The sequence below is a fragment of the Petromyzon marinus genome, chromosome 21 (assembly GCF_048934315.1).
Source record: "Petromyzon marinus isolate PM22_M1 ecotype Great Lakes invasive population chromosome 21, UKy_Petmar_22M1.pri1.0, whole genome shotgun sequence".
Taxonomy (NCBI): domain Eukaryota; kingdom Metazoa; phylum Chordata; class Hyperoartia; order Petromyzontiformes; family Petromyzontidae; genus Petromyzon; species Petromyzon marinus.
In genome coordinates, this window is record NC_133687.1 from 14915194 (window position 1) to 14937746 (window position 22553).

Below are 22553 nucleotides of genomic sequence, written 5' to 3' on the forward strand. Positions count from 1 at the left end.
GGGGTGGGGAGGAGTGAGGGGGGAGGAGTGAGGAGTGAGGGGAGGAGTGAGGGGGAGGGGTGGAGGAGTGTTCTGACGTTCCATGTTCAATGTCTCTGCGGGCTCCTCCGCCTCCTCCCACAGACCGTGCACCGCACAGCCCGCGGGTGGTGGGAGGGGGGAGCTCGTCCATGGGTGTCCCTGCTGTGTGTGTGGGGTGGGGGCTGCTGTGTGTGGGGTGGGGGCTGCTGTGTGTGGGGTGGGGGCTGCTGTGTGTGGGGTGGGGGCTGCTGTGTGTGGGGTGGGGGCTGCTGTGTGGGGTGGGGGCTGCTGTGTGGGGGTGGCGGCTGCTGAGTGGGGTGGGGGCTGCTGTGTGTGGGGTGGGGGCTGCTGTGTGTGGGGTGGGGGTTGCTGTGTGGGGTGGGGGCTGCTGTGTGTGGGGTGGGGGTTGCTGTGTGTGGGGTGGGGGCTGCTGTGTGAGTGGGGTGGGGGCTGCTGTGTGTGGGGTGGGGGCTGCTGTGTGGGGTGGGGGCTGCTGTGTGGGGTGGCGGCTGCTGTGTGTGGGGTGGGGGCTGCTGTGTGTGGGGTGGGGGCTGCTGTGTGTGGGGTGGGGGTTGCTGTGTGGGGTGGGGGCTGCTGTGTGTGGGGTGGGGGTTGCTGTGTGTGGGGTGGGGGCTGCTGTGTGAGTGGGGTGGGGGCTGCTGTGTGTGGGGTGGGGGCTGCTGTGTGGGGTGGGGGTTGCTGTGTGGGGTGGGGGGTTGCTGAGTGGGGTGGGGGTTGCTGAGTGGGGTGGGGGCTGCTGAGTGCTGCGTTGTGAACGCGGCCTCCCGCTCAGCTCACGTCCAACACCGCCAGTGACGATTTTCTGAATCGGTCCTGGGCCTCCCCTAGGTCGACGCAGCCTCAACCGAGTACCTGGTGCGATGTGTAGCAAAACATGAACACGAGAGGGAGACCGTCGTCGGTGCCGCTCGCACACTGCACTTGACCCACCGGTCTGCCGAGGCTATCCGGCGGGGCCGTCGGGCTGTGCGTGATCTTTTGTCTTTGTGTTCGCAGCTGACTGCAAGTACCACTTCGAGTCGTGGGGGGAGTGCGAGCGAGAGGCGCGCGTCAAGTGGCGCACGGGGACCCTGAAGCGCGCCCTGCACGGCGCCACGTGCGCCGCCAGCGTGCGAGCGCGCAAGCCGTGCAGGGCGCAGCGCCCCGCGGGGACACGAGGTTGGGGGGGGGCATGGGGGGGGGGGGAGACACGGGGGGGGGAGACACGGGGGGGGAGACACGGGGGGGGGGAGACGGGGGGGAGACACGGGGGGGGGGGGAGACACGGGGGGGACACGGGGGGGAGACACGGGGGGGGGAGACACGGGGGGGGGAGACACGGGGGGGAGACACGGGGGGGAGACACGGGGGGGGGGGGAGACACGGGGGGGGGGAGACACGGGGGGGGGGGAGACACGGGGGGGGGGAGACACGAGAAAGAGTCACGGGTATGGTAGGGGGGTAATGGGGAGGTGATGGGGGGGGTGTTGAGGGGTTGATGGGGGGTGGTGAGGGGGGGGTGAGGGGGGGGTGATGGGGGGGTGATGGGGGGGTGATGGGTGGGAGATGATGGGGGGGTAATGGGGGAGGTGGTGGGGAGGTGATGATGGGGGTGATGGGGGTGGGTGATGGGGGTGGGTGATGGGGGTGGGTGATGGGGGGGGGGTAATGGGGGGGTAATGGGGGAGGTGATGGGGGGTTGATGGGGTGTGATGGGGGTGGGTGATGGGGATAGGTGATTGGAGATGGGTGATGGGGGTGGGTGATGGGGGTGGGTGATGGGGGTGGGTGATGGGGATTGGTGATGGGGATTGGAGATGGGGATGGGTGATGGGGGGGGGGGGTAATGGGGAGGTAATGAGGGGGGTGATGGGGGTGGGTGATGGGGATGGGTGATGGGGATGGGTGATGGGGGTGGGTGATGGGGAGGTAATGAGGGGGGTAATGAGGGAGGTGATGGGGATGGGTGATGTGGATGGGTGATGGTGATTGGAGATGGGTGATGATGCCACTCCCTTTTGACTGTCGCGTGCAGGCCCCAAAATCCGCAAGCAGAAGGGGGGCAAGCGGGGGCGGGGCGGTCCCGCTGGGCGGGGCCACGAGGCCCCAGGCGGTGACGGGAACACGATGACCACCACCACCACCACGACCACGACCACGCGGGAGACCGGGACCCGCTGAGGCCCGCCGGGTGACGGGGGGAGGGGGGGCCAGGTCAGAGCCTCGGATTGGGGGGGGGCGGGGGTCAGCGTAGGTCGTGAGATATAGGGGGGTCTGGGTCGTCTCGGCCAGCAGGAGACTTGGGGGTGTGGTGGTGGGGGGTGGATGGATGAGAGATCCACCACCCCCCCACTAAACCCTCACGTTTTATTAATGTTTGAATGCTTCGCTTACAGAGTAACTAATGCTATAACAATGGATAAACACGACAGCGAGGGTACGAGGACACTGTGAGATGGGGACGGCACTGCAGAGTCAACTGCATACCTTTGTGTCTCTTCATCACTCATCATTCGCTCCCATCGCGATTCGCAAAAAAACAACTGTGACGCCCGTTCAATCGTGTTGTGCAACAATTAGCTGACCTTCAGAGAATTCTGTTTTTTTAATTGTAATTCATACCACATTACATTTGGCCCGATCACTGGCATTAAAGAGAAAGGTTAGGTTTTGATTTAAAGCTTTCGTGATTGCAGGGATTCATATTCTTGGTTCTTTCGGTAAAGTCACATAGAAGGGAAACAATAAAATAATAAAAATATAAAACAATAAAATGCTCACGACGTTTCGACTGCAACACACGCAATCATCATCAGGTGTGAAAACCACAACAAGAAAAACCGCCACTTTTTTCAAATTTTTTTGTTGTGGTTTTCACACCTGATGATGATTGCTTGTGTTGCAGTCGAAACGTCGTGAGAATTTAATTATTTTATATTTTATTATTTTATCGTTTCCCTTCTACGTGACTTTACCGAAAGAACCAAGAATAAGAAAGGTCAGGGTTAAGGCCGTTTAAATATATATAAAAAAACATTGGAATGATTTCCAAGAAAGAAGTAGCGACTGTCATTCTCTTTAGCGAAGAACGGGGGGCCCAAATCACGAGGAATCAGTTCGTGGCATTTTGGCGGATTGATATTTTGTGGTAGGACGATCCACATGCAAGTTTTTGTTGTTTAATAAGGAGCGACTATTTCCACCAGGTGCAGACTGCTGTGTGCATGGCTGGATGGGTCACAATCCACGACTTGGAATTCCAGAATTCAGCGCTTGTGGCTGTGACCACTCAAGACAAGTGTTGAGTGGGCTTAACGATGATGGCATTTCCTGGTCCAGGGTTCTTTGCTGCAGTGGGCGGTGGTGGTGCCACTGACACACACACACGCACACACATCGCACACACACCACACACACACGCACACGCATGATGTGTCTGTGCGTTTGTGTGGGTTTTGGATGGCATAGCGGTTCGCGCGCTGCGCTACGAAACCCGGCGTCCCAAGTTCGATTCCCCCTCATGGCTTCCCCTAGGTAGACTCAGCCTCAAATTAGTACCTGGTGCGGTGTGTTAACGTCGCCACTGGGGAGACGAAGGCGGCCGGGCGTGGTGCTGGCCACCCACCCCCTCGTGTGCCGTTGCAGCCTTCATAGGTGCTCGCTCACAGCACTTGCCCCAACAGTCTGTTGAGGCTATACGGGGGGGCGGGGGGGGGGCGGGGTCTCTCTTTGTCTTTGGATGGCTCACAACTTTGGTCAGTCTGCGTGTGGGGCTTGCATCGTGACGTCACTCCACTCGCCCCTCGTCCCGAGCCTGCCATTGGCTGCCGGGTTGAGCTCACAGAATGGCCCCGTACCAAAATTGCTGCGCGCGAATTGGCGTGAGGCGTTGGTTGCGAATTGCGTGAAGACGTTTTCTCGAAGTTTGGTTCCAGAGAACGCTCCGCTCATGCATTTTGGGGGTTCTAAGTTTCCCATTTAAACGGAGTTGTTAATTGACAGTTGAAATGTTATCGAATTAAGCAGATATTGTTTTTGTCCCGACGCAGTGCCGTTTCGATCTTTTCGATAAGCGTACTCGTGCCGGGCGATACCTGCGGTCCTTTGAATTCTCCCGACAAACACGATGCAGTAATGGGCGATAGCCGCGCTGCATCGCGTAGCCATGCATGTCCTATTCATGCAAATCCTTCGCTGCCCCGAGCGTGAGATCACGGTGCCCTGGGATTTCCACCGTCCACAAGGTGGGCTCTGCCGTGGGTCTGCGACAATAACTCGCTTTGTCGGTCCGGTGCAAACAGAAATCAATGTCATCATCACGATCCAATCCCGCCAAGCGTGCGTCCTGCCCTGCACCGTCTTAGACAGCAGCGTAGGCAGCGTTCCATTTGCCACGCATCGAACGAATTCGCGACAAACCAGAGGCCCGCGTTGCTTAAAACATCAAACGCATCGCCGACGCTGCGATCCACACGCGGCGTCGGCCGCCGCCTCGGATTGGTTGAAGGACCTTAAAATTCGACTGTGACGTCATCGATACAAACCGTTGCTTCCCCACCCCCTTCTGCCCCATGCCACGTGACAGACCCGGGAGACGGGGCCCAGGTCTGTCGCCTTGCACGTCGCAGTGCTCGCCCTGCAGGGACCGCGCGCCGACCGGCACCGCGCGCGATGCGCTCTGGAAACTCGTGGCCCCTCGATTGCCTTTTTCTTTGTTTGAACGTGCGGTATAAAACTGTGAGTGTGGTGTGAAACTGTGAGTGTGGTGTAACACTGTGAGTGTGGTGTGAAACTGTGAGTGTGGTGTGAAACTGTGAGTGTGGTGTGAAACTGTGAGTGTGGTGTGAAACTGTGAGTGTGGTGTGAAACTGTGAGTGTGGTGTGAAACTGTGAGTGTGGTGTGAAACTGAGTGCGGTGTGAAACTGTGCGGTGTGAAACTGTGAGTGTGGTGTGAAACTGTGAGTGTGGTGTGAAACTGTGAGTGTGGTGTGAAACTGAGTGCGGTGTGAAACTGTGAGTGTGGTGTGAAACTGTGAGTGTGGTGTAACACTGTGAGTGTGGTGTGACACTGTGTGGTGTGAAACTGTGAGTGTGGTGTAACACTGTGAGTGTGGTGTGAAACTGTGAGTGTGGTGTAACACTGTGAGTGTGGTGTAACACTGTGAGTGTGGTGTAACACTGTGAGTGTGGTGTAACACTGTGAGTGTGGTGTGAAACTGTGAGGGTGGTGTAACACTGTGAGTGTGGTGTAACACTGTGAGTGTGGTGTGAAACTGTGAGTGTGGTGTAACACTGTGAGTGTGGTGTAACACTGTGAGTGTGGTGTAACACTGTGAGTGTGGTGTGAAACTGTGAGTGTGGTGTAACACTGTGAGTGTGGTGTGAAACTGTGAGTGTGGTGTAACACTGTGAGTGTGGTGTGACACTGTGAGTGTGGTGTAACACTGTGAGTGTGGTGTGTAACTGTGAGTGTGGTGTAACACTGTGAGTGTGGTGTGAAACTGTGAGTGTGGTGTAACACTGTGAGTGTGGTGTAACACTGTGAGTGTGGTGTAACACTGTGAGTGTGGTGTAACACTGTGAGTGTGGTGTGTAACTGTGAGTGTGGTGTAACACTGTGAGTGTGGTGTGAAACTGTGAGTGTGGTGTAACACTGTGAGTGTGGTGTGAAACTGTGAGTGTGGTGTGTAACTGTGAGTATGGTGTGTAACTGTGAGTGTGGTGTGTAACTGTGAGTGTGGTGTAACACTGTGAGTGTGGTGTAACACTGTGAGGGTGGTGTAACACTGTGAGTGTGGTGTAACACTGTGAGTGTGGTGTAACACTGTGAGTGTGGTGTAACACTGTGAGTGTGGTGTAACACTGTGAGTGTGGTGTGACACTGTGAGTGTGGTGTAACACTGTGAGTGTGGTGTAACACTGTGAGTGTGGTGTAACACTGTGAGTGTGGTGTAACACTGTGTGTGTGGTGTAACACTGTGAGTGTGGTGTGAAACTGTGAGTGTGGTGTAACACTGTGAGTGTGGTGTAACACTGTGAGTGTGGTGTGAAACTGTGAGTGTGGTGTAACACTGTGAGTGTGGTGTAACACTGTGAGTGTGGTGTAACACTGTGAGTGTGGTGTAACACTGTGAGTGTGGTGTGAAACTGTGAGTGTGGTGTGAAACTGTGAGTGCGGTCTAACACTGTGAGTGTGGTGTAACACTGTGTGGTGTAACACTGTGAGTGTGGTGTAACACTGTGAGTGTGGTGTGAAACTGTGAGTGTGGTGTAACACTGTGAGTGTGGTGTGAAACTGTGAGTGTGGTGTAACACTGTGAGTGTGGTGTGAAACTGTGAGTGTGGTGTGAAACTGTGAGTGTGGTGTAACACTGTGAGTGTGGTGTGAAACTGTGAGTGTGGTGTTCGTGCTACTCGGGTCACGGAACGTGGCGTTCGTTCGTGCGTGGTGCCGTGGCCATCTCGTCAAGTCTCGTGTGCGTGCGTGTCGTGCTTTTAGGGTTCTCTTAGGGTTGTTTACGCATAATGTCGTATAATAACGTCATGATATACTCGATGTAACACTACGTGTGTGAATATTAACACGGCTTGCCGGGGGGCCGCGTACCGCCGTGCTGCGTGGCACGAGTTTGTGACATCGTGTGCCGCCTCCCGGCGGCTAGCGCGCTGACGCATCCCGTGATTGTGCTTGTAACTACGCCTGACCCCACGTCGTGTTGTCTTCCTGTTACCGCCCTCAAAAACCCAACAACCTCTCCCCAATTAATCGCCCATTCTCCTCCAAAGCAGCAGCAGCAGCAGCAAGGTCTCCATTCGAAAGTGTGTGTGTGGAACTTCTTTCTCGCTCCGTACGTCGCCAACCGCGCTAATCGGAGGTGCCGGGGGAAGGACAACAAACTAAACACAAAAAGCAGTTCTAGAGAAATGAGTTTTCAATCATTGGCAAGAGGGGTGCCACGGTGGCTAAGAGATGTAAACTGCCTTGCCTGGTATACGGGAGGTCGTAGGTTTGATCCCGACCCTGACGATGCCTGCTGTATATTTGGAGTTTGCGTCTCTCTCTCTCATCATCATCACGGTGGCTAGGAGATGTTAACTACCTCGCCTGGTTTGCAGGAGGTCGTGGGTTCGATCCCGACCCTGACGATGCCTGCTGCTGTATATTTGGAGTTTGCGTCTCTCTCCCCGTGGAATTGTCTCCAGGACCTCCGGTTTTTCCCTTCACATTTAGAATCAACATCACGCGTGCAGAGTATTTGGCTGCAATGAATTTCCACGTGATAAGCTGCTTCGTTGAGCTATAATTTGTGATGGCCAGGTCGCGTCTGAAGAAGAGCTACAGTATATACCTTAGTGGGCCTTACCTGGTAAAATGAGAATATATTTTTAGTTTTTTTACGAGAGACGGCGACCTGATTCCCTGTCGCCTCTTCCCGCGCTCGTCTGCGTGAAAATCCCGCGACGATTCGCAACAGGACAGCTTACCGGAGATGGAATGGAAAGTTTGCCAAGTACTTTCACATTTACAGCATAATATTACGTATAGAACAGCGTAATAGATACCACCCACCCCAATAAACGTCACAAATGCACAAAATGAACACTGGAAATCAAAACTAAAAGACGACGTCAAATATCGCCCCCACCTCCCCAAGTGGTGAACATGGGGACGCCGTTGACGCCGCAGAGGCCAGGGGTCAGGGGTCGTGTGAGCGCGTGGCGTGCGTGGAGGAGGAAAGGGTCCGTAAGTCCCACCATGAGTTCGCAATCGATGCCCTCAATCAATTGCCATTGGGTCCAATTTCACAAATTCGCAAATCACCACGCGGGTTTCATGTTGAAATGGCAGTGTGAGGGTGGGGAGGGATGGTGGGTGGGGGGTGTCCTGATGTCATGGCAGGATCGTCGTGTCTGACTCATGCTGTTCGCAGCCTTGGCCCATGACACGCGAATGATTGTTATCTAACTGTGCATCTGTGCAAAATGGCTTCAAAGCTCAGTGGATTCCTCCAGTCTAAATAAAGATTCTGCTTCGGAATTTGCCATCTAAACTTAACTGTTTTAATTAGCAGGTAAAGCCCACTGTGCTGTATAACATCTGTACAGTCGCAGGGCCGACGCGGCTTGTAGCCGAGCAGCTCATTGAAATAAAAAATATATATTGAAAAATAACATAAATAATTAACATATACATAACATCTCAAGCTAAATATGTCATCTAAAATAATTTTCAGAGGCGACCTGGCCACACGTGATGATAGCTCATCGAAGTGGAAGTGGCTGATATCATCATCACACGTGGCAATTTATAGCTGCAGCCAAATAATCTAAAACATTTTTTTTACGTGGAGGACAAAAGCGGAGGTCGTGGAGAAAAATCCACGCGACCACCACGGGGAGAGAGAACACGCGGACTGCAAATATACAACAGGCATCGCGAGGTCGAGGACTCGAACCGACGAGCTCCTGCGTCCCAGGCGAGGGGGATAACGTCTCGCCAACCCTTGAGTGTGGCCACAACTTGTCAGGAGCGATACGCGTACGGAAAGAAAATGTGTAAAATAAATCCTAATCGGTGCATTTCAAGTGGTAACGGCTGCGTTCCAGACTAAGCAGGCAGAAACCCAACATTCTCAAGGATAAACAGTTACGCTGATGGCATTGTTGGAATAATTAACTCATCCCAGCCACAACAGGGACGCGATCACTCCATCCCTCTCACCCAGATCTGTACTCCAAGTGCACAGCTGGTGAACAAAATTGGGCGTTCTCTCGCACGTCAGTGGGTCAATTCACTCAAGACAGCTCGGGGTTCATTGCCTTGATCCGCGGTGACCTCTGCATGATGACATAATGCCAAGTCTCATTGGTAATAGCGGGCGCAGAGTCACCGTTGATTTGATGTTTCCAGAATAGGGATGGACGACCGCGAGGTCTCCGCCAAGCCCTCTAAAATCGCCGCTGGGCAATGATTCGGGGAATTGTTTTTGGGAAACTTAATTTTGTATGTCTCTCAAAGACGCACGGTGAGATGCGTGCTCAGGATGCATTGCGACACGGAAGGAGGAACACAAGAATCGGAGAACACGCACCAGTTAAAGAATCGAAGTGTTTAGAAAAGTTTTCAGTTTCATTTATTAGGTATAACCCTGTGAGCCATGCGGCTCTTGACTCGGGTGCAACCGAGTCAAGACCCCCAGTAAGCAGCATCACAGCCTTCTGCGATGCTGCTTACTGTTAGGTCTGCTGATATTTATTAATCATGCCTAGAAAAATAACTGCGGGGAGCTGGCCATGATGAAGGCTCTCACACCGTGTGGGCAGCTCTCCCAGTAGATTGAGGCACAGTGGACGGGGCAACTGGCATTGGGCTGCCAAAATCTACGTGCGTGGGTCCGAAGGGAGGGCCCGCGCCGCTGAGGTTTGTGGACAGAGCCGGAGGCGTCTCTTCCTCGAACCTTGGCGCTGCCCCATGGCTTCAGATTCTTTGGTGGCACAAAGACCCTACAGACTTAATAGAGGGTTTTTTGGCCGTGAGCACGCCCCCTCTGCCCCCCCCCCCACCGCTGACTGGCAGTACTGCTATGGGGGGGGGGCGCTTTCAGCACCAGTGACGTTTGATGGATAGCGTTTCGTGGCGAATTCTTGGAAAATCGTCCGTTAGGCACTCAGCTCGTGCCAAAAGTGGTTGTTAGAGCACTTACTGGGGGCGATGTGGCTCGCGCCTGGGCGCATTTGAATTCAGTGTGCGGAAAAGTTTAAAAATGTTTTCAAGGCTTAAACAAAAATCAGTATAGCACTCGTTGTCGTTGTAGCAAGCCAGACGTGGTGAATGTTACTTTCGGGGTTTCTTGAGCCGTCCCAAGATTATTCGTTTCTCTACTTGAATACGTTCGCTCTCCATTGCTATTTGACGAAATGCAAGCGCGATCGAGGTTCAAGCCTGGCTTAGCATGCGGGTTGATTTGGACGTAAGCGCCGGGAGATATGGGGTTTGCAGGCACGTTTTTTTGTTTTTAAATATCCGCCCCATAAAAAAGCGTGAAAATGCATTCAACAATTTTTATCCCCAAAAAAACAAAGCTATAACTTTGAAAACGAATAGAAAATGGAACGAGGCACTTCGCTATTTGACGTCAATAAACCTTTACTCAAAGTGCCCCCTTTCCAACCGGTGAGTGTCGATCATTGTCGCTGTTGATGCTAGAACCAGACAGGCATGGTTGAGTCACCATTGTGTGGATCCAAACTCGACATCCGCTGGTGAAATAATTGTTGTTTGAATTGCTGACGGAACCAGTCAAAAGCTACATTCTCCCGCACGTGTATAATGCAGCTGAGAGATTCCAGGTCCTGCTCCTTACACTCATTTGCTTGTGGCTTTTGGAATCTCTCTCTACGTGCGAGATCCTTTCACAAAGACGCCGGCTATCGCGTTTCATTCCTTCCGTTTAACTCTGTCCATGATGCTGCTCAAGAACCTTTGTATGCCATACTTTCAGTTGCATCCAATGGTTCGAATTGCTTTTGGAACCATTGAATGGAAGACGAAAAAAACTCAGGGTGCTTAATTGGAATCTAATTCATAGGTGAACTCCCAAATAAATAAATAAATGAAATATGAACATGGACCTCTGTACCGGGTTCACGGGGTTGTTGGGTCCTCGATGTCAAACAATGATAACTTTTGGCCTTGTTCACCAATCATAGATTCAGACAAAAATGTGGAAATTAGGTTTTTCAATTTGGACCGCTGGGTTTGAGGTGGAACCCGTTTTGAAAGGTGACCTCAGAGTTGTCAGTTGGAGGCTGAGGGGGAAGGTGGCGTTAATGGTGGGGGAAGGTGTGAGTCCATGGTCTGTGCCATTAGCGAGGTTGTTGCTGTGTTGATGTTGACATCTTGTATCCGCGTAGCTGGTTATTTGTAGTTGAATAAAATAATGGTGAAACTTATGGAGTGAGTTTTATTTTTTGTACAACAGTGAGGTTTGTTTTTTTATTGCTGCCCGAAATAATCAACAATAAGTGTAGTATATAAAGTGTCAAAAGTAGGCATAACAAAACAAATATATATGTAACGTTTTTCAGATTGTTCCTGAGCAAGTAATTGCAGAGTTGCCTTTTACTTCTATTTGTTATTATAATGTGTTGTGTTTGTTATGTGTGTTGCCGAAATTGTTTGGTTTATGAGTTGTTGACTGTCGCAACATCAACAGCAACAACCAACCCCAGCGTGCTCCGCAACTGGCATTATCTAATTTCACCAGCTGCCAAACTACGCCATCAGCTGTGTCACACGTGGTCTCGTGATGTCACTTCGCCTCGCCCGTCCTGGGAATGCAACACACTATTCAAGCGAACAGATAAGCAGGTGATGTCTTCTTCATGTATCTCTCTGCCCACACACACACGCGCACACACAAATAGATTTTGATACGACCCATCGGCCCCACGGCCTTCTGGGAGTGAATCATTTCAGGAGTATGGATTGAACACGAGCAAACTTCTGAACCCGTTTTGGCATGCATTGTCTCATCAGCAGAGACACATTGTCTGCTTATCTGTTTTTGTTATTTATATTCTCCACAATGATGCTAATGACACGTCCCGGTGAGCCTTCATGACCTTAGCGAGTAGTGTAAACATAGCCTAAGTGTATTTAGTTTAGCCAGGTGGTATACCTCAAGAGACCAGGATAGTCTTACTTGCAAGAGTGACCCGGGTCAACAAAATGACAAAATAAAAAGAAATGCAAAATTAAAACAAATACAAAATAACAACATACAAAATTATAACAAATACAATTTATCAGGTAGCTTTTGCGACCAAAGTTTGCATTCAGAATGTTTTGGCTCAGATCGATTCGTGAGTAAAATTACAATATTCTTGGTTCTTTCGGTACAGCAAGAATATTTTCTTGCTGTGGTTTTCACACCTGATGATGATTGCTTGTGTTGCAATCGAAACGTCGTGAGAATTTTATTGTTTTTTGTTTTATTTTATTATTTCCCTTCTACGTGACTTTACCGAAAGAACCAAGAATATGACTCCCTGCTGTCACGAAAGCTTTAAATCGAAATTAAAAATTACAATGTTGTTCATAATAAAGGTTTTGGGGTTAGATCGCGTTATTTATAAATGTGTCGTAACCCTCCACCACCCGACACGGCCAATCAGCAAAAAAATGTGTCACATTGACAAAAGACAAATAATTCACTACTTTAGCCCACCGGTGTGTTGAAGAGTGAATCCACAACATTTACAGTTTGAGTACGACGTTTCGCTGGTAATTACATCCAGCATCATCGGGCAATTCGCCAGAATGGTAAAGCCCTCGCTTGCTCCCGGTTTTAAATAGAGCAGCAGGTTGACGTCATCATTTAACTCATTTCAGGTGCAGTGATTTGAGGCGGATGGGGGATATTGTAATTATATAATCGATTAGTAATCAGTCAATGGTTATGATTAGTAATGAGTGGTAGATTAGTAATTAGTTGTAATGTGTGTTAGTGATTATATGCTATGTTAGTATTCCGTTAATTAGTATGTGTTTCCCCTATAAGGAATTGTAATGTGTATTATTTAATAATACGCTTCCAGGCCGCACTAAGCCTGTAGCTGTCAGAGCGATTAAAATTATTTTTATTCCTCTCAATTTCAATGGATTCTCTAATTAGTCTTTGCCAATAATAATTCGTTTTACACAACACTTCAACGTTATCAAAATCAATTGAGTGTCTTTGTTAACAAGCATGTTCTGCCACTCCCGACAGTTGTGTTTGAGATAATTTAATATTTCTTTGATGTTCTTTTAGTCTTACGCTGATGTTACGTCCCATCTGTCCAATATAGCATCTGCCACATAAACAATTAATCCGATATACACCTTCTGTTGATAATTTAGGTAATGCGTCTTTAGTGCAAGATACTAGTTTTTGAATTTTGTGTGCTGTACCAAATCTTACTGTAATGTTTTGCTTTTGCAAAACAGGGGCTAATTTGTCAGTTACTCCTGAGATACATGGAATTTTTATTGTTTTAACAATCTGATCGCTTTCAGCAGCATTGCTTTGCGATCGTGATTTGGCATTCAGTGCTATGTTAATTTGAGCATTATTGTAGCCATTCTGTCGTAGTGCGTCTTTAACGTGTTTGATCTCTCTCACTAGACTCTCACCATCTGACACTGTTTTAGCCCGATGTATGAGCCTCTTGATAAGAGAGGATTTCGGAGCTGGATGATGATGTGAATCTGCATTCAGATAGGCATCAGTGTGCATTTGCTTTCTGTAAACGCTGTGTGTTATTTTACCGTTTAGGCCAGGGGTCGGGAACCTTTTTGACTAAGAGAGCCATGAAAGCAAAAAAATTGGAAATTTATTTCAGTGAGAGCCATATAATATATTTTAAAAGTGAATTCAACTAAATGTCAGTATAATAAGCCTCTGAATTTATTCTTTTAAATAATGTTGTTATAACACTCACCATTAATGCGACTTCTGGTGCTGCATGTATTTGCTGATGTCTTTGTAGTCGGGTTGGTACTTGGTGAGGTTAAGCTTCATGCAAGCGTTGAGGCTTTCATCCGTTAAACGTGATCGTAGGTTGGACTTGATGTTTTTAAGATGTGAGAATGACTGCTCACATGCATACGTAGATCCAAACATGGTCAATACAGCAATACTCACACGCTGCAGTGTGTGGTATGTGACAGGAAGCGCGTTCCAAGTTTTGAGAATCAGCTGGTCTTCGGGTTGGAGTTTTTTCATTTCTGTCCACATGTGCTTGCTCGCCAACTCCGCTTTCTGTCGTGTGATTCTTTCCAAATCTTCATTCAGTGACTTGAACTTATTCACCCACATGTCTGAGGCCTTCAGGTCAGCCACTTCTGCTTCAAAATCTCTGACGGAGACACCAGGGATGTAATTCAGGTCGGCTGTGTTCAGTGAACACTCGTTTGGATGGGTGATGAACTTAAAAAGACGAGTGTGCTCACGAAATTCTCCAAAGCGTGCTTTGAAGGACTGTAGGAGACTGGATGTGCAGCCAGCTAGCTGGTGGAGATCAAGGTTTTGAATGGGCTCACTTGCTGTGCATGCATCTTTAAATTGGCTCAGTTTTTCAAAATGTAGTAAACGACCTGTTTCAAGATCCGTGATGAAAAGCTCCAGCTTGTTTTCAAAAGCAAATACAGCTTGTTGAAGGGATAACACTGTATTTCCAATGCCTTGCATTTTCACGTTGAGCTGGTTCAGATGTTCAGTCAGATCTACGAGATAGTAAAACTTGAGGAGCCACTCGGTGTCGGCTAGCTCAGGATGCCCGACGCCTTTCATTTCAAGGAAAGTCCGGATTTCGTTCAGGCAAGCCGCAAAACGGCTAAGCACCTTCCCTCTTGACAACCAACGCACATTGCTGTGCAAAAGCAGACCAGGATAGTTATTTACAACTTCATCCAGCAGTGTTTTAAACTGGCGATCATTTAAGGCTCGGGCAACAATAAAGTTGATCACACGAATGACCAGCGACATCACTTCGCCAAACTGCCTGTCACACATCTGAGCACAAAGTGCCTCCTGGTGTATAATGCAATGGAAACTTAGGATGGGTCTATTTTCATGTTCACGGAGAAGCGCCACAAATCCTTTGTTTTTCCCCACCATACACGGAGCACCATCAGTACACACTGAGAGAAGTTTATCCATAGGTAGACTTTTTTCTTGAGCAAACTCCATGAAAGACTTGAATAAATCCTCACCTCTTGTGGACCCTTTTAATGGCAGAACAGCAAGACTTTCTTCGCGCAGTGTGTCACCAACAGCATATCTTGCAATCACGCTGAACTGCGACAAATGGCTCACGTCTGTTGACTCATCCAAAGCCAGAGAAAAGAACGGCGCTGCATTTATGTCCTTCACTTGCGTTTCCTCCACTTTGTTTGCCATCACGATGGTACGATCATGAACAGTTCTTGCCGACAGAGGCATGTCTTGTATCCGTTTGATTATCTTGTCTTTGTTCGGAAGATCATCAAAAAGTTCATTGGCTACATCCAGCATGAACGTTTTAGCATACTCGCCATCTGTGAATGGTTTTCCGTTCCTCACTATTGCTAAAGAACCAGCAAAGCTAGCCGAATTATAGTCACCTTGCCGGGTCCATACGCGGAGTTGCTGCTGGCTAGCTTGCACCCTGCTCAGAAGCTCTTGGCACGCTTTCTTTCTGCTGTCTCCCGCAGGGTATTTTGATGCAAAGGTAGCGTGGCGCGTGTCGAAGTGCCGCTTTACATTCGACCGTTTCAACGATGTAATTTTGTCATTGCAAATTAGACACACCGCAGAACCCGCTCTCTCCACAAAGGCGAATTCTTCGGTCCATTCGTCCTGAAATGTACGATACTCGTCGTCTTTTTTTCTTTTCGCCATCTTCTTCGTCGAAGGGTTAGCTTTGAGCTAATGACCGAGCAGACGCAGTCTCAGACTGATTCAAAAGGGGGCGTTTACCTGTTTTACCCAGCAACGGCAAACGTAGGCCAGTATCATCCAATTAAAATAATGGACAATTGCTCCTGCAGCCCTGAACAGGACATGCGCAGTGAAAAATCGATGGATGGATTAAAACAAGTGAGAATATTTTGTTTTATCTGCGAGCCATATGCAATCATCAAAAGAGCCACATCTGGCTCGCGAGCCATAGGTTCCCGACCCCTGGTTTAGGCCATGTCCAAGCAAAATATCTAGGAATGGGAGCGTGTTATTCACCTCCATTTCCATGGTGAACTGGATGGCCGGGTTTTGTGCATTGAGATGATTTAGAAAATCATTAAGTGTGTCTTTACCATGTGGCCAGACAACCAAAGTGTCATCCACATATCTAAACCAAAAAGATGGTTTTAATGTGCTCGAGGCAAGTGCTCTTATTTCAAAGTTATCCATGTCCAAATTTGCTATAGCAGGGGATAAATGAGAGCCCATTGCTGCTCCTTCCTTTTGTTTAAAGAAATCCCCTCTCCATAAGAAGTAAGTGTTATTTAAACAATGGTCAGCAAGTTTCGGAATATCTTTTGGTAAACCTGTATTCTTTACTAGTGTATCAAGTAATTTAAGCAATTCGTTCACTGGAACCTTAGTGAATAGAGAAATCACATCAAAACTTACCAGAATATCATCAGGAGTAAGTTTAATATCTTTAATCACATTCACAAGATGTTCTGAATTTCTCATGAATGAAGATGTCCTACCGATGTAGGGCTGTATTTGTTTAGTTATATATTTTGCTAATTGATATGTGGCAGAGCCAATTGCACTGACTATGGGTCGTAATGGGACAGCTACAGGCTTAGTGCGGCCTGGAAGCGTATTATTAAATAATACACATTACAATTCCTTATAGGGGAAACACATACTAATTAACGGATTACTAACATAGCATATAATCACTAACACACATTACAACTAATTACTAATCTACAACTCATTACTAATCATAACCATTGACTGATTACTAATCGATTATATAATTACAATACCCCCCCCCCTCCGCCTCAAATCACTGCACCTGAAATGAGTTAAATGATGACGTCAACCTGCTGCTCTATTTAAAACCGGGAGCAAGCGAGGGCTTTACCATTCTGGCGAATTGCCCGATGATGCTGGATGTAATTACCAGCGAAACGTCGTACTCAAACTGTAAATGTTGTGGATTCACTCTTCAACACACCGGGGGGCTAAAGTAGTGAATTATTTGTCTTTTGTCAACGTGACGCTTTTTTTGCTGATTGGTCGTGTCGGGTGGTGGAGGGTTACGACACATTTATAAATAACGCGATCTAACCCAAAAACCTTTATTATGAATAATATTGGTCACGAAAGCCTACGTGTTAAACTTACAATGTTGTGTCGTCCACCTTCCTCCACCCGATACGGCCAAATAAATAAAGTTGTCACGTGAACGGATGCGCCAATTTAAAACTATAAACTAAACCATTTTTATTTATTTTACCAGGTAAACCCCATTGTGCTGTGTACAGTAGCTCTTTTTCAGAAGCGACTTGGCCACAAATGATAGCTCAACGAAGTGGCTTATCGCGTGGAAATGTATAGCAGCCCAATATTCTAAACGCGCGTTGATACTAAATGTAGAGGGAAAAACTGGAGAAAAATGCACGTGACCACGGGGAGACCTTGCAAACTCCAAACATAGAGGTGTCAGGATCGCGATCGAGCCCACGACCTCTTGTAACCCAGGCGAGATAGTTAACATCTTGCCACGGTGGCGCCCTTCATTGATTATCACTTCAGCACACCGGTATGTTGGAGAGCGATCCACACACATTGAACTATTTGTTTTTGGCTATTTGCCGAGGGCCATTTGTCAAGATGTTGCATGCCTTTCAACATTCCGACTTTGCTGAAGAAGAAAATCAATTAGCACATTTGCTCACGCTACAACTTGATTTGTTCGAATGGGTCGGGCGGAGGAAACCTACCACCTCCAATTGACAGTGCCCACACGATGCGAATATCTAGTGCCACACTCAACTCTACAATCAGCTACCCTCGTTACTTTGCGTCCATACTTGTTGCTCGATTTGCCACTACACCTGCAAATTAAACAGCTCATAGACACTTCTACACTCCATCATTGTATCATTTTAAACCCTATCTTTGTCCCATTACTTCACCAGCACTCCTTCCAACTTCATTCTGCCCTTAAAAATAACACCATCTGCGAGCTACTGCTATTCATCCAAGGTTCGCCGCTCGTCATCCTTTCACAGAAAATACTTGTGCAAACTATTCATTCTACTTTTCTTATTTCTGGGTGGTATTGAGCTTCATCCTGGCCCAAATGAAAAGAACTTGTATAATTCTGTAGATTTTTCTGGCAGGAAAGGTGTTGGTGTTCTACATGTCAACATCAGAGGGCTTGTGATTAAATGAAGTCAACTAAAACTAGTTGTGGCAAATCTTGACCCAGACATGTTTTGCCTAACATAAACATTTCTAACTCCTGCCGTAAATGACTTGCAGATTGCGATTGACAACTACAACCTTTTTCGGCTTGACTGAGGATCTAAAGGAGGTGGAATTGCCATCTATGTTCGTAATACTATTGCATGCTCACTCACTCACTCCTTGTTTAAAAAATGTTGCTTTGAAGGTCTGGCTCTCAGAATAACTCTCCCAAATAATCAACAGATATCGGTAGTGTGCTGCTATCGACCGCCTAGTGGGAAGGATGTTGAAGCTGCATCTGCACTGAGAGAGCTTTTTGGGGGCATCCCTAAAGCTGAAATAGTTTTAGTGGGTGATCTAAATTGGAATTGGCTAAACCCGCCGGCCGTGGCCACAAATTTTGCAGATGAATTTAATCTGTTTCAATTAATAAATGTCCCCACAAGACCCAACCTAAAAAATCTGGGACAGTCATCTCTGCTTGACGTCCTATTGACAAATGCCCCACACAATTTCAAACTAACTGGTGTTCTGGGTAATAACCTTAGTGATCACTCCTTCATTTTTGGGGTGAGATCATCAGCCAGACCCAAAGTCCCCCTAAATTAGTTGAGAAGCACTCTATGAGACACTTCAGCACTCAGGCATTTACTAATGATGCGCTTCACTCGGATATTGACAAGGTCTGTGATATCCCCAACCTGACTACGGCTTGGGAGACCTTCAGGTACACGTTTCTCCAAATTCTTAACAAACATGCTCCGTTGGCTAGATTTAAAACTAAAGGCAACCGCCCACCATGGTTTGATCCTTTGAATACAAAGCTCATAAAAACTAGGGACAAGGCTTGGGCATGTGCTCAGAAAAGTTATTTGGTCAATGACTGACTAGAATACAGGATTTTAAGGAATAGATGCGTCAAAAAAATGTGGCATGCAAAAAGTGCCTACTTTTCCTCCACTCTCCTGGAATCACATGCAAATGCCAGGATTTTCTGGAAAACAATCAAATGTATCGAAAAGGCATCCAAAACAGATAATCTGCCCGTTGAGCTAAACCGAAATGGGGAATATTTTTCAGATCCCCAAAAAATAGTTGACAATTTTAACCTTCATTTTTCTGAAGCTGGTAATCTTTTTGATAATGTATTGGGAGGCACCCCTGCTCATGCAAATTCCTACACCCCTGTCCAAACATTAAACGAATTTAGTTTCCAGCCAATCCACGAAAGTAATGTTCTGAAACAACTTTCCTACCTCAAAGGGTCCTCCTCTACCAGAGCAGATAGTTTTCCCGTCTTTGCTCTACTAACTGTTGGCCACCAAATATACAAACCTATAGCCCATATTTTCAACCTGTCCATCAAAGAAGCATCAGTTCCTCTAGAATGGAAACATTCCTATGTCCGTCCACTTCACAAAGGGGGCCCTAAAGATGATCCAAATAACTACCGACCTATCTCAATTTTGTCCCCGTTGATGAAATTTTTTGAAAAATTATTGACCTACCAAATTAGCAGTTTCCTATCCACCAACAATCTACTACATCTAAAACAATCTGGGTTCCGAAAAAAATACAGCACCACATCTGCTGCATTAGACTCTCTGAATCACATTTACAGTAGCCTTGATATTAAACAGTACTGTGTCTGTCTTTTTCTAGACCTGTCCAAAGCTTTTGATACAGTAGACCACATCACCCTGCTTAGTAAATTAAGTTGCCTCGGTTTTTTCGAAAATGCAGTAAAATGGTTACAAAATTACCTCTTTTCTCGCACCCAAACTGTATTCACAGATGGTTGGAGGTCAAACAGTGTTAAGATAACAAAAGGGGTTCCACAGGGTTCCCATCCTCGGCCCCTTTTTGTTCTCTCTTTATGTCAATGACTTGGGCACTGACCTGGATCATTCCAGGGTAAATATTTTTGCAGATGACACGATACTGATTACTGCTGGCCACTCTCCGGATGACGTGATTGCTAAGCTACAGGGTAATTTCAACAATCTACAACATCAGCTAGTTGCTCTTAAACTAGTCCTGAATACCTCTAAAACCAACGTGCTATGCTTCTCACCAGGACTAGAGCAGGAAGTTATTTTTCCCCAATTACATTCCTTAAATAATTATCAAATAGAGCAAGTCAAGATCTATAAGTATCTTGGGGTCATCCTGGATTCAAAACTGAATTTTGAAGATCACATTGATTATAATGGTAAAAAGACAAAAATAAAAATTGGTTTTCTGTATCGACACAACCACTGCTCCACCACAATGTTCCGTTTGGAATTGATAAAAGCTACCATACTGCCTCAACTTGACTACTGTGACATCGAGTATAAATCAGCCCCAAGTACTGTACTGAAGAAGCTTGATTCCATCTATCACTCGGCCTTAAGATTTACATTGAACTGCCCATATAGGACTCACCACTGTGATCTCTACATTGGGTCAAACTTAACATCTCTTAATGTTCGACGGCTTGTGCATCAGATCTTATTTATTCACGATGTACTTACAAAAAAATACGCAGACTACCTGCTGGATCTCCTCTCTGTTTCAAAGAACAAATTTGACCTCAGGTCTTCGCTCATTTACCAGCTTCACATTCCCTATTGCCGTACAAAACTGGAGGAAGGGCCTTTGCTATTGATGCCCCCAGGGTCTGGAATGCTGTTGCCAATAAACTGCAACTTGAATCGCTACCAATGAGATCTTCTCTCAAAACTTCTCTAGAGGAGTTGTACACCCCTAGCTGCCACTGGCGTAAAATAAAATGTTTCGCTCCGGATGACGCTGCAAAGTATTATCTGTATTTTGATTTAGCGTGCTAATCTTAAAGGTGCATTGAAAAATTTGATACTCCGACTGATGCTTCTGTTGTTGTGTAGTAACTCATGTAGCCAGCTATGGCTCTAGGATTTGGTGTTACATGTTATGTATGTGGTTTATTGTAAAAATTCGGTCACAGTCCCTGTGATTACTGTTACGTTGCAATTATGGCTTCATTTTTTGGTGATTTTGAAACGTTTTTTTGGTTTGGACATGTTTGTTTTGTTGTAGTACGGCGTTAGACTGATGGCATTAATCTAAGTTTTCTTGTGGTGGTTGTTGTTTGACTTGCATCCCACTGGGATTTTTTTGCAGACAGCGTTGGTGTGCGGTGCTTTTTTCAGGAATATTTTGCTGTTTTTTCATGGATATTATGTTTGCACAGTCACATAGTCACTTTAAGATGTTTTCTTGTTCGTGTTTTTTTGTTTGTTGTGGTTGCACCCGATTCAAGAGCCGAATGGCTCACAGGGCTATACCAAAATAAATAAACTGAGAAACTGAGAAAATAAACCAATTGTTAAGCAGCACCTTAGTAAAAATATGTGTATTGTGGGCGGGGCCATGGTAATATCGTGGGTGGGTCCATACAGCTCAGTGGGCGAGACCATGACAATTCCTTGGGCAGGATCATGGTAGTGGGCGGGTCCATGGTAAATTAGTGGGCGGGACCATGGTAAATTAGTGGGCGGGACCATGGTAAATTAGTGGGCGGGACCATGGTCATTTCGTTGGTGGGACCGTGATAGACTCACAGGCGAAACGATTCTATTTAGTGGGTGAGACCATGCCAATTTCGTAGGAGGGACCATGTATTTTTTAAGGGGCGTGGAGCATTTCGTGAGCAATAGCCATGCTAGTTTCATGGGTAGAACCATGCTAGTTTCATGGGTAGAACCATGGTTATTCAGTGGGCAGGCTCATGGTAATTCAGTGGGCAGGTCCATGTTAATTCAGTGGGCAGGACCATGTTAATTCAGTGGGCAAGGACCATGCTAATTCAGTGGGCAAGGGCCATGCTAATTCAGTGGGCAAGGACCATGCTAATTCAGTGGGCAAGGACCATGCTAATTCAGTGGGCAAGGGCCATGCTAATTCAGTGGGCAAGGACCATGTTAATTCAGTGGGCAAGGACCATGTTAATTCAGTGGGAAGGGCCATGTTAATTCAGTGGGCAAGGACCATGTTAATTCAGTGGGCAAGGACCATGCTAATTCAGTGGGCAAGGACCATGTTAATTCAGTGGGAAGGGCCATGTTAATTCAGTGGGCAAGGACCATGTTAATTCAGTGGGCAAGGATCATGCTAATTAAGTGGGCAAGGACCATGTTAATTCAGTGGGCAAGGACCATGCTAATTCAGTGGGCAAGGGCCATGCTAATTCAGTGGGCAAGGACCATGTTAATTCAGTGGGCAAGGACCATGTTAATTCAGTGGGCAAGGACCATGTTAATTCAGTGGGAAGGGCCATGTTAATTCAGTGGGCAAGGACCATGTTAATTCAGTGGGCAAGGACCATGCTAATTAAGTGGGCAAGGACCATGTTAATTCAGTGGGCAAGGACCATGCTAATTAAGTGGGCAAGGACCATGGTAATTCAGTGGGCAAGGACCATGTTAATTCAGTGGGCAAGGACCATGCTAATTAAGTGGGCAAGGACCATGTTAATTCAGTGGGCAAGGACCATGCTAATTAAGTGGGCAAGGACCATGGTAATTCAGTGGGCAAGGACCATGTTAATTCAG

The 22553-nt window shown here is 47.4% G+C and overlaps 1 protein-coding gene across 1 annotated transcript in view; it reads left to right on the forward strand.

The window, feature by feature from the left end:
* The window catches only part of LOC116944558 (midkine-B-like), an 18791-nt gene extending 7816 nt beyond the window's left edge, over nt 1–10975 (forward strand). The window contains exons 4-5 of the mRNA XM_076068647.1: nt 1039–1200; nt 2057–10975. Of these exons, the coding sequence (XP_075924762.1) occupies nt 1039–1200; nt 2057–2202 (308 nt within the window). The 3' untranslated portion in view covers nt 2203–10975. The remainder of the gene's footprint in view (nt 1–1038; nt 1201–2056) is intronic.
* The last annotated feature ends 11578 nt before the right edge of the window (nt 10976–22553 follow it).